We start from the raw sequence: 12,221 nt of genomic DNA on the forward strand, positions 1-12,221 counted from the left end.
AAACGCGGGTAAAAATTAAATCGAGTATCAATTGTATCAACGCTTCACTACTATTACCTGCAAGGCAATAATTGGTAGCAACATGTCGAGTAAAGCTCTTCTCTTCTTCTTCGCCTGCCTAGTCGCAGCTCAAGTAAGTTCAATTTATCTAAAAATAAACTCTACCTTTAATTAGTAAACTATTACGAAAAATTTAAATGATCGCTAGTTGTAATTTTTTAAAAATATTAACATAAATTTACATATTTTATATAAATACGTAGGCGTATAAATTAAAAATAATCCATAATTTTTGTTTTAAAACTATAATGTAAATGTAATAATAAAAATTATTGACTAACATTTTGAGTACAATACGTATTAAGGTCGCAATAATGTAGTCCATAAGGTCTATCTTGATAACCCAGAGGCCACGGGTTCGGGCCATGACAGCAATTTTTTGTTAAAAAAATAGACATACTTTGTAATCTACTGAAGTTTTTAATACAAAAAATATGTATCATGTAGGTGATCGAAGGATGCGGAATCCGTCCATCATGCGGAGGCAGAAAAAGTGGCAGTGACAGTCATAGTAATAGTCACAGTCATAGCCGTAGCAGAAGTGTTGAAAGACCAACTCCAGCACCGGTGTGCAATAAAGCTTGTGCTGGTGCCACAGCTACAGCCGAAGCCAAGGCCTCAGCTTCTGCCAGTTCTACTGCTTCAGCTAGAGCAGCTGCGGAAGCTAGAGCCGCTGCTAAAGCCAAGGCTTCTGCGTACGCTCAAGCTGCAGCATACGCTCAAACCTATGCCGCTGCTACAGCCGCCGCCTCAGCTGATTCTCAGGCTAATGCAAGGGCTGCTGCTGACGCTAGCGCCTCTGCATCTACTACTGCAACATCCGCTGCATCTGCTTCCGCTGACGCCAACGCTATTGCGATCGCCGCAGCTTGCGCTTCAGCTGCAGCTTCTGCCGAAGCATCAGCTGCCGCCAAAGCTAAGGCCTCCGCCATAGCTGCAGCTGAAGCCGCTTCCCAGGCTTGTGCCGAAGCCGAAGCAAGAGCTTCTGCCGCCGCTGAAGCCGCTGCTTTCGCTCAAGCTACAGCCAGCTCACAGGCTTCCGCTTCTGCTTCAGCCACTGCCTCTGCCAACGCTGCCGCCTGTGCCAGTGCTGCCGCTTCAGCTACAGCCACCGCTACTGCGAGCGCCGCAGCCGCAGCCTCTGCATCCGCATCAGCGAGAGCAAGCGCTGAAGCTAGTGCATGCGCCGATGCTAAAGCTGCCGCTGAAGCCAGCGCTTCTGCTGAAGCAAAGGCTTCCGCTGACGCCAGTGCATCTGCTACTGCTACAGCCAGCGCTTATTCAGCTTGCTGCAATCCTACTCCTGCACCAGCGCCATCAACTTGTAACTCTAACGCCGGCGCCACCGCTGTTTCCAATGCCTGTGCTAAAGGCGGCGCTAACTCATCAGCGAATGCAGCAGCTAATGCAGCAGCTAATGCAGGAGCTAATAGTGGATCTCGCGGAGGTTCATGTGCCGGAGCCAATGCCGCAGCTACTGCAATAGCTAATGCAGGAGCTAATAGTGGATCTCGCGGAGGTTCATGTGCCGGAGCCAATGCCGCAGCCAATGCCGCCGCCAATGCTGGTTCGTGTGCCGGTGGCAACGCCATGGCCAATGCTGCCGCAAATGCTGCAGCAAGCAGTGGATCTCGCGGCGGTGCTTATTCCGCAGCAAACGCAGCTGCCAACGCCAGTGCAGGTGCTGGTGCCACCGGCAAAGCATGCGCTACTTCAAGCGCTGATGCAACTGCTATTGCAGGCGCTAATTCAGGCGCCGGTGCATGCGCTAGTGCAAGCGCGAACGCTGTTGCTAATGCCGCTGGTTCTGCTGGATCTTGTGGATCTTCCGGAGCCACGTCTTCCGCCATGGCTAATGCTGCTGCGACGAGCGGCGCACGTTGTGGATCAACCGCAACCGCTACTGCAACCGCTGCAGCAACTGCAGCAGCTGGTGGAAAATCACGTCCTTGCTAATAACTCACCAAATGATCCAGATCTTCAAATTTGTCCATGTATTTTTTGCTTGTAACTCATTCACTCTTTTTTGGATTTTTGACACATAATTTAATAATTATTTATTAATAAAATAAAGTCACTTGCTATTAAAAACATTTTCTTTTTTTATATTTATGTACGTTTTTTCACAAATTAAGTTAAGTTAAGCTTTTTTAAAAAAATTATGGATTGTCGGCTTAGACATGACTTAGCGTCACCCCATAAAAATCAAATGGCGGTAAATCGCATGATCTTAGCTGCCAGTTGACGTCAGCAAAAGGTAAAATAATGCGACCTGGGATTTTTTCACGAAACATATCCAACGTTGCACTCAATGTGTTGCAAGTTACTTGTAAAAACCATATGTCTTCCACAAAAATATCTTGGATTTTGTGGCAAAAACAGTCGGCTGTAATGGACTTATAGCCGTTACAGTCTGTTACAGTCCTATATCGTTCTCAAAAAATTAAGTCTCAATGACGCCGTCTGACCCCAATGCGGACCAAACAGTCACTTCTTGGGCATTTAATGCTCTGTTGTGAATCACAAGAAAATTTTTCTTGCCCCATATGCAGCCATTTTTAATATTATTCCTGGAGAGGTGCCTCATCAGAAAATAAGATTTTCTTTGAAAGTTCAGCTTCAATTTCCTGCTGCTTTAACACCCAATCTGCATAAATTCTTCCCTGAGAATGGTCTTTAAATATAGAAATTTTTCGTTGCATTTATGAATAAATATTTAAAAATTTAGATTGGAGTCTCTACTTACAGTATTGGTTTTAATTTCTGTTTAAATCAAGGTAAACGATATATATATATAATATATATTTGTAGAAAAAATTAGAATTATTAGGATATTTACTTAAAACATAACTATTGACATGTACTTATTCAGAATTTTGAAATTTATTTGTAAATATATTTTTTAAACAAATATTAAAGATTCAATGTACGAATTAAATAATGATTTTTTACCACATACATATATACATACAAAGTCTGCACTTTATTAATAACTTTATTGTATTCAAAAAAAAAATATTTTAAATTCAATATTCTGTGTCTCCACTAATTAAAAATCATTAAATGAATATAAGAATAAAAAACACAAAGCATTTTATTTATTCTAAATAGCTCTTGGTTTTATGCTCAATAATAAAAAATAAATAGCCTAATTATCATATTGATTCATTTAAATACTTTTATTTACCTTTGTAAAAGTTTTTGCATATATTAAACTTGTTATTACATTCGTCTTATTATATTTTTTTAAATTTCCTCTTGTTAACTAAACAATGGTTAAAAACCAGCAACTTCTACTTTATTTGAGAGTTTAAAATAAAATTTTGTAATAAATGCCTGTATAAAAATTAAATACAGCATACTATTACTTTCAACTAAGGTATAGAATAGTACATTGTAAATGTTTCATATTTTTTTTGTTTTGGAAGGAAAAAAGCCGTCGACAAATGGTTTACTTTAGATTGTTAACTTTAATGAAAATCCTACTTACAATAAAAATTGAACTAATTCGTTCTATACTAAATTAAACTGATTTACAAAAGCAAGTAACATTAACTTACGCTGTAATTTTTTTTAAAACGAGTAAATTGGACTAAAATAACAAAAACTGTACCTTCCTTACCTATTTCATATTACTTGAATAAATTAAATTTGATGTATAAGCTGATGCAAATAAGCATTAAAGTGATTTCTTAATAATCTTAATTTTAATACCTGATATTTAAATAAAAAAATATTTTGATATTTGGGTACTTGAATCAAAATCAGATAAACAAGTCAGGTTTATTAATATAAATTTTCTCGCTTTATCATCTCAGTGCAAAAAAGCTAGTATCAAAAACAGGCAGTAAGAAGTGAATTTTTATTATTAAAATAATGAATTCTTTGAGTTAATACTTTAAAGCGTTCTCGACCCTAAGGCGATTATCCGAGTCAGCAAGTCAAATATGCCACTCTTAGCGTCGACTTTCGCCAGGTCTACTTAAAGCAATATTTTTATTAAAATTAAATATTAAAATTAGCATAGGGATGACTGTGAATTTTGTTTCATTATTTTACTGAAACTTTTTTATTGAATTGTATTATGCGTAATACGATTGAATACATGTAGCGGTTATCATTGCAGAGATGAGTTGGCGAAATGTGTTGATTCGCTTTCGTCAATGGCTGTTTAAACAAAGTTATCTTGTTAACATGTTAAACGATCAAACTTGAGCCTTAATTTAAACGTTATATTTATATTTTCATAACAGACTTTTAAATAGTACATTGAAATTAATATACATATTTATTTCAGTAGAAATCTATTTGATAGGGATTATTTTTTTTATAGATATAATATATTTTTCAAAGCATAATTAAAACCTAAATTAACCAAAACTGCAGTTAAGGCGATCTTTATTTAATTTTTAGATGTGTTTATTTACAAATACACATATCAATAGAACATAAAACCAATTATCTAATTAAAACAAATTAATTCATTTTTTGGGCCATAATAATGGGACACCCCAATAAATGTGTTATATCTTATAAATAAAAATATAAAACCAACTAAGGTTGTTTGAAACATTTATTTTAAGCTTATATTTATTATTTAGTAGGCCCACCCTTAGCTATAATTACAGCTGTAACCGTATGTGCCATACTGTCAACTAATGACAATTTTATCGATTCCATCTGCAATTTTTCTTGCAGCTTAGTTTTCGGTTTGCAATCGTGTTAGGCAACACTTTCTTTAATTTTTTTCAATTAATGCTCTATCGAGTTTAGGTTAGGTGACTGTGTAAATCATCCAAAAAGCGTTAAACTCTTTGATGTAAACTAACCAGTGCTTTTTAGCGAAATACGGCATGAAGCGTTTTACTGCTGGAATCAGTTGGTAGCTCAGTCTGTGCTTAAAAATATTTTCCAGTAGAAATCCATTGAACGGGATTGCAACATTGAAATATAAATGTCATTATTCATACTATTCTCGCAAGACTACAGTTTTCCTACCTCTGGTGTTGCCATGCAACCCCAGACCATAACGCTTCCGCCATGATATTTGACTTTGGGTACTACGCAATCAGTTAGATATTCTTTTCCGATTCTTAGACGAACATGTACTACACCAGTGTTCGCAAAAATTAAAAAATGTTAAAAGCGTATTGTTAGTTTAAAAAAATATTGCTTTAAAATTTTTTTTTAAATAAAAATAAGTTTTTATTTATTTTATATTAACCAATTTTAGTTTAAAATTATCATCGGACTAAATCTTCAGATGTCCAGTCTCGTTATTTTCGGGCCCATTTTAACCTTTGAGTTTTATTCTTTCTGAAAGCCATAGTTTGTGTTCCACATTTTTGAGATTTTTGAGATGGCCCTCCGCTTTACGATTTTATAGGGATTCATGAACTAAGATTTAATTTTCCTGTGCAGTTGTCTTTTGTTTTTTTTCAGTTTTTGGCTTTGATTTGTAAGAATCATATTCGTTGAACCGTTTCATATTATTTTGAACAGTGTGTCGTGAACACACTGCCATGAAACAAAGGATAAGCGATTGGTGCAGACCGTACGTGACAATAGACAGATGCATCACAATAGCCATTTTAAATCTTTTTTGTTTAAAATTGATATTTTTTATTGAATCAACTTTGGATATGCATTCAGAAATACATCTTCCATTGCGGTTTAAACTTGCTCAAACGACAAGTTTTAACCATTCTAACCATTCAGATGCAAATCCACATCTTCCAGTCTGTCGTACTTGGCCGTTTCAGCAAAAAGCAAGGAGCAAAAAATTTGTGTATAAATGCAGATACATAGGGCTCAAATGACTTTCGCTCAAGACAATAGCTCTACAACATCATTAAAAACTGCAACCAAATTTAAAGTAGACTTACGACAGACTAACCGCTTCTCTCTTCACATTAATCCTGATTTAGTCTAATGACTAGAATTTTGAGTTTAATTAATTTAAAATATAAATTAATATTTTGGACCACATTTGAACATCATTCAAACTGTTATCAGTTTTTTACTACTTGACAAACAAGCGTATTCGTAACACCAAATAGGTACGTCACAATCTGAGATTTGGACGCATTTACTAAATGCAATTATAAAAAAACAAACGTTTGCTATATTTTATTAAAAAGTGCCGACAGTCGGTGAAATATGCTATCTAAAAAAGTGCCTTATGACAAAGTTGCCAAATCTTTAGCATTTTAAATTGTGAATAAATGTCTAAAAGATGTTCTTAAGCAAAGTATATTACTAATGGAAGTGATTTAATGTATACGTGTTCTTATTATATACCCTTTAGAATTGGAAAAAGTTCAATGTATCTTTCAGTTTTGATTGTCTGGAAAATTTCTTTGATTCAAGACATATAAATTATTTTTAACGCTAAATAAATTACTTTATTCTTAGAAAATGTAAAAAGCACAAATTTAATAAATACATTAGTATAACAAGTTTCAAAAAATCCTTGCAATTTGTGATTCAACTAGCAACAATGGTAATTTTATAATAATACAAATATACATCTATCTTTTAAAACCTAAAGTTAGTTATAGATTGAAGTTTACAAAGCCTAATAAAATAATGAAGAATATGAAACGGTGGCTTTCACGAAACAGATTTAAAATCGTAAAAATCAAAGCTTAAAATTTAAGTTTATCTTGTTTCGCCGCCTGCAACTTGCTCCTTACTTATATATATTATATTATAGAGCTATAAATTTTAATTTAAATTACTAAAAATGTTTCATTAAAACTCGCGTAGGCGTTTAACGCCGTCGCCGAAGCAGGTGGTAAATTATAAATTGTAATGAAACCATCGGTGACAGGTATTTACCTTCGGGGACAATTATCCGAAGTTACTGTTTGCCCAGCAAAAATTGTAACAAGCCGCCGAGTTTTGGAACAATTTGAATTTATAATTCGGCCGCCCTTCTATTTTATATAATATAATACAAAATTATGGGCGGAGAAATTGCGCCATGTGCCGTAATTTTTGTTTGAGCCCACTTGGCCAAACAAAATTCAATTTGGCGTAACGCTTATCTGGTTATTGAACCATCGGTACAATCTTACGGAGGCTGTGCTACGAGATAGCGATCTGCCGCTTTGCGAATTCGCAGCTTTCCAACTATTGCCAATTGCCGCATTCGAACATTAAAGATTTGGATGTACCTATGTATGTATAATATAATATTAAAGTGGGTTGGTGTTTTAGATTTTTAAGGTAGATTAGTTAAAGTTGAAATTGCATATTTATACTTACGTAAAAGTGATGAATTTATATTAACTTTGTCCTGAAAGAGCAGCTTCTTTCGTCAACAATTCGTAGAATATTTGATTATATTGTATTATATGACATGACATATAATACAATATAAATACATATAAATTAAGCAATGCTTAACATTAGACGTGTTAAAAGTTTAATCAGTCGTAAATTAGTATATTTAATAAAATTATCATTGATAGATATTTAAAAATATTTTTGATTATATAAGAAGCAAATATTATTTGTTTTAAATACGATAATATATTTTGCGATAATAAAGTTAAGCTTACTCGTTTTTTAAAACAGTTAATAATATTTTAAAGCTAGAGCTAACTCATGACAACTTAAAGTAACGGCTGGGTTGAACGAAATCTTAGAGTTAGAGTGTGTTTAGCTGCCTTTATTTATAGAATTGTACTGGCTTCTCGATTCAGTAAAAGTTTCACTGGCAAGCTCAGGACGTGAATTATATATTTTAGTGTCTAGTGATGAAAAGTCTCTTTCAAGTGGCGTTGACAGTGAAAATCAACTACTTTCTTGGTATTCTAAGGATCGTTTTTGGCCTGTTTACTAGAAATATGAAACTCTTATATATTTCTAGTAGGCAGTGAAGTGACAATTATTGTTTAGAATGTGACAGTGCATTTATTTCCTAATGCTCTAGCTTTTCTACTCTTTTAATATTTAAGAGAAGTCCTTAAATAGCATTTTTATCAATTGTAAAGCCAATGCTATAGCTTAGAACAGATACAGCCTATTTGTTATTGACTTATAAATTTTTTAGTTACCATTTATTTTTATTGTAGTAACAACAATAATCTAATTTCGATAAACTGCATAATCTTAGTTATATGTATCTATATTATACACAGTCAGTCATGTATTATGTCACCGACTGTATCATTTGCTTAGAACCTTTTTGTTAAAGTGCTTGCAATACACGCGCGTTTGTGTAATGTGGACGAATAAAAAAACATTGTCATTAAAAGTCATAAATAGGTAAATATTATGTATAAATTTATTTAATTAATTTTTTTATTACAAATCTTACCATAATGATTAGCCAAATTTACCCAATGCGTCATGATAGTCAGTAAACAAATAATAATTATACAATTAATCATTCAAAAATGAACAATTATAGTGGACCTAATATATGAAGATGAGCACCATCTGACATTTTTTACCGTTCTTTAACCCTTTATGTGCTATGTGCGGATAAATCCGAATCACTGTGTGAGGCTCTTAATTGTAAAATTCGGATTTATCCTACGCTCAATAAAAAAAATAGGTGCTAAATTCATTTTAATAAAAAGTCACATAATTAGTCAAATAAAATAAAATTTAACTTAAACTAGCTTAGAACAAAAAATATTTACTTAAATTTATTTTGCAAAACAAGGATTGAATAGTTGCAATAATTATTTTTGCTACTTTAATAATTAAAGAATACTTTTAGCCACAAATATTAAATTACAATGTTGTGTTTATGTACATTTATATTTAGATCGAAAAATTATGTAGCTTTAAGTTTAAAGTCATTGTTAGTAGAAGTTTGTGAGTAAAGCTCTAAAAAGGTGATCGTTGGTTGGCCTATAGCTCTCTTTATAAAATGTTTTGTTTTCCGACCCTTTCAGGGGAGCGGCCAATTAGAAAAAGGTGGCGAGTTTTGAAACATATTGCTGTTAGAGCAGATTACAAACTGTTTTACCAGCTTAGATCGCGATTCTGCATGCACGTGTTCTTTCTCATGGAATTTGCGACGGATACTTTTAATGTTTCTGATTAATTGCAAGTACATTGACTTAGTCTGCAAAAATGCTTTTTCACGACGGTGTTCCGTTTTAACAAAGACTTATGTAGAGTAGCAAATATCACATTCCGGAACTTGCTAAATGCTTTATTAGACTATTTATATACATCTCGATTTAATCTTATTAATATCACATATTATAAACTTATATTATATAATATTGAATATTAAAATGTTGTTGTTTATTTTGTTTGAAACTTTATACTAGTAATTGTAGTTTTGCGGTGGGTATTTTCGTAATCGCTTTTTCTTCTTTAGCGCGGCTTTAACATATTTTTTGGACTTGACTCTAAAACACAACAAAGGAAGAATGATGCCTTTGCTTTTACATTCCTGAAACAGTAATAAAGTTTGCAGGGTCCGCCTGTATAAATTGAAACATGACAATAAAGCGCGTCAGCCGAGTAAAAATGAGCAGAGTTGAATAGTTTTACTCGGCCGCTGTGTGGCGGCGCAGGGGTTAAGTAATAAAAGGTTAACGAGTGGAATGCGAGTGCCGAGGTTGCGGAGGTAACTTCCGCGCAAACCGTAACGAAATTGTGTAACAACCATTATCATAAATTATCCCAAAGTTGTATCATTAACGCTTTTCTTGCAGCAGAAAAGTTGGCCCGAAGTCGAGAATTAATACGTCCGTTTGCTAAGTCGTTAATTACCCGGCGATATTGTTTTGGGTTTTTTCCCTTCGTGGTTGCTGAATTGGATGTGAGATACTGTAAAATAGAGCAAATATAAACACGAGGATATAATATTATATTAATCTAGCAAAAAATCTAGATAAAACTATGTATAAAATATATTGTTTTAAATATTGATAGATAAAAAATGATATAAACAATTACCAAGATTTTTATTTGTTAAAATTTATATTTAATCTTTATTTAACAATCATTATAATGCTATTTTTAAATAAATATTTTTAATTATTTTTCAATGATATTATTCTTATAGCTCAAAAAGTTATAGTTTAGTCACAATTCAATATCTTCTTGCCAAGGTTTCACACAATTAATTTTTTTTAGTATATATTTAAGAGGTGATTTATATAATATTTATTATTATTATAAATGATTAATTGTTGGTCAAAAATTGTACACTAATATCCTTTATTTATAAAACACTACGGCATTTTTAATTTGACACACAAAGCACGTTTTTCACAGACAATAAATATAATGATACTATAGCGTCTAAATTGCACCTTTTGTAAAATTTAAAATTTTATATGCAACGTTGGCGGCCATTTTGTGCAATAAGTTTATAAAACCATGACCTGGCCCACTTTCAATAATGTGGTCGTATTTTATTTGTCCCATAAAAGCTATATTCTACAGCGATAATAAACATTTTATGCACACAAATGTATACAATTAAAACAATAGTGATATGTATTTTATAAAAGTAAAGTTACAAAATTGTATACTAAATTAATATTTTGATTAGGATTTGTAGCAATATAGATTAATTATTATTTATTACATTTTTGTTGTATTATAACTTAATTTATTTAGCTAATTTTGCTTATTTTCTATGTACTAAACAAATATAAGCGAAATATTAATATAAAGTATATTTATAAACATATTATTGTATAAAAGGGAATATTATTAAAATTGATTTATTAAAGCACGAAGGTGTTTCTTTATTCCATTGAAGAGATCCACTACATTTTTATTTATTTCTCCATACTATATTCCCCTGGCCGTACTCGTTCTTTTATATTCATCCATGTTATCTACATTTCAGTCGCATTTTAAAAATTAAATTCCTAATTTGTTAATTTTTTTATAATCTTATTATTATTTTAACCGTTATTACGTTATGTTTTTCTATATATAAAAATTATTAGAATTATTTTCACTTTTCATTGAATTTAAAAAAAAAAATTATCGATGTCCTCGAGTTATTTGTTTTTCTATTATTTTCGTATTCCAAATATATTTGCACGTTTTTTAATTTTTGCAGAATAAAAACCTAACATTTTCTGCAATTAAAATTCCATTCTCCAGTATTTTTAATTTTATCAAAACTTCATTCTAAAAAAATAATTATAAATTCCAAAAATAAATTTGGATCAATATTTGAGGATCTATATGTTAAACATAATAATCTTTACATGAACCAATCTGTTTTATCTTAAATACTGTATTATAATTATTATCTTTTTTAGTATATAGTATACCATCTACTGTATGTCTGGAATTAGAATCGCATTTAATCATATTATATTCCTCATTATTCATTTCATATTCTGCAATATCAACATAAATTAAAATACAACCCTTACGTATGGTTTGAAAGAAGAAATTTTGTTGATCTTCATTACCAATTTACAAAATTTACACCAGTATCTTATCAATGAGCGGTAAATTTCTAATCCTAGAATGCTTTTACGCAATTTTCTATTGTATGTGGAAAACGTTATTTAGCAAATACAATAATTCAAGTTCATTTTTTTTTATGCAATTATTTTTAAAAAGAGATATGTCAGACAGGCAAAAAAATATTTTAAAATTTCATTTAATTTTGACTTTAACTTAATATTAGAAATTCTGCGATTATTTTTAAAACTTGTAATATACAAGAGTACGAGTTAGATATTAAATAAAAACAAACCCTACAAATATTTTCATAGCATTTTTTTATTGAATAGATTTATATTACCTTTATGTTTTTCTTTTGTAATATTATAACCATTTATCTTAAATGCATTTTCTAAGTTTTAGAAAACATTTTTTAAGTTACATAATCTTTTGAAATAATTTTGATATGAATCAAGAATAAGTGCATTAGTTGTAAATGCTGATTTAATGAAAAGGCTTTGATTCAGTTTTTGATAAAAATAAATCCCAGCAAAATCTTGCAAAATTTACGTTATAACTGCATTTTAAAATATAAGATTGCTCTATAAATTATTGAAAAAAATTTTGTCGTATTTTATTGTAAGAAATCCAGTTTTTATAATTTATTTTTAATTATTTTCAATGAAATTTCACACAAATTAATTACTCGAATTAGGCAAAGTCAGCGTGATTGCGTATCTCGGCTCGCCAACCGGGCGTTCATTACTCCC

The 12,221-nt window shown here is 31.7% G+C and overlaps 2 protein-coding genes across 3 annotated transcripts in view; both read left to right on the forward strand.

The window, feature by feature from the left end:
- Positions 1-12,221, forward strand: part of LOC148231282 (uncharacterized) — a 178,380-nt gene that overhangs the window by 20,383 nt on the left and 145,776 nt on the right. The window lies entirely within an intron of this gene.
- LOC148231284 (uncharacterized) lies at positions 27-2,151 on the forward strand. The gene is made up of 2 exons (XM_088195001.1): positions 27-133; positions 508-2,151. Exons 1-2 carry the CDS (start codon positions 83-85, stop codon positions 2,014-2,016), a joined length of 1,560 nt encoding a protein of 519 aa, XP_088051127.1. The 5' UTR covers positions 27-82; the 3' UTR covers positions 2,017-2,151.

Source organism: Plectrocnemia conspersa, unplaced genomic scaffold (assembly GCF_051122295.1).
Source record: "Plectrocnemia conspersa isolate PC_06_02 unplaced genomic scaffold, ASM5112229v1 ptg000010l, whole genome shotgun sequence".
In the NCBI taxonomy this organism is placed as follows: Eukaryota; Metazoa; Arthropoda; class Insecta; order Trichoptera; family Polycentropodidae; genus Plectrocnemia; species Plectrocnemia conspersa.

Bases quoted from the DNA above. Each gene is read 5' to 3' on its own strand.
- LOC148231284 (XM_088195001.1), top strand. From the start codon at position 83: ATGTCGAGTAAAGCTCTTCTCTTCTTCTTCGCCTGCCTAGTCGCAGCT. The intron at 134-507 runs GTAAGTTCAATT...TGTATCATGTAG, and splicing joins CCTGCCTAGTCGCAGCTCAA to GTGATCGAAGGATGCGGAAT.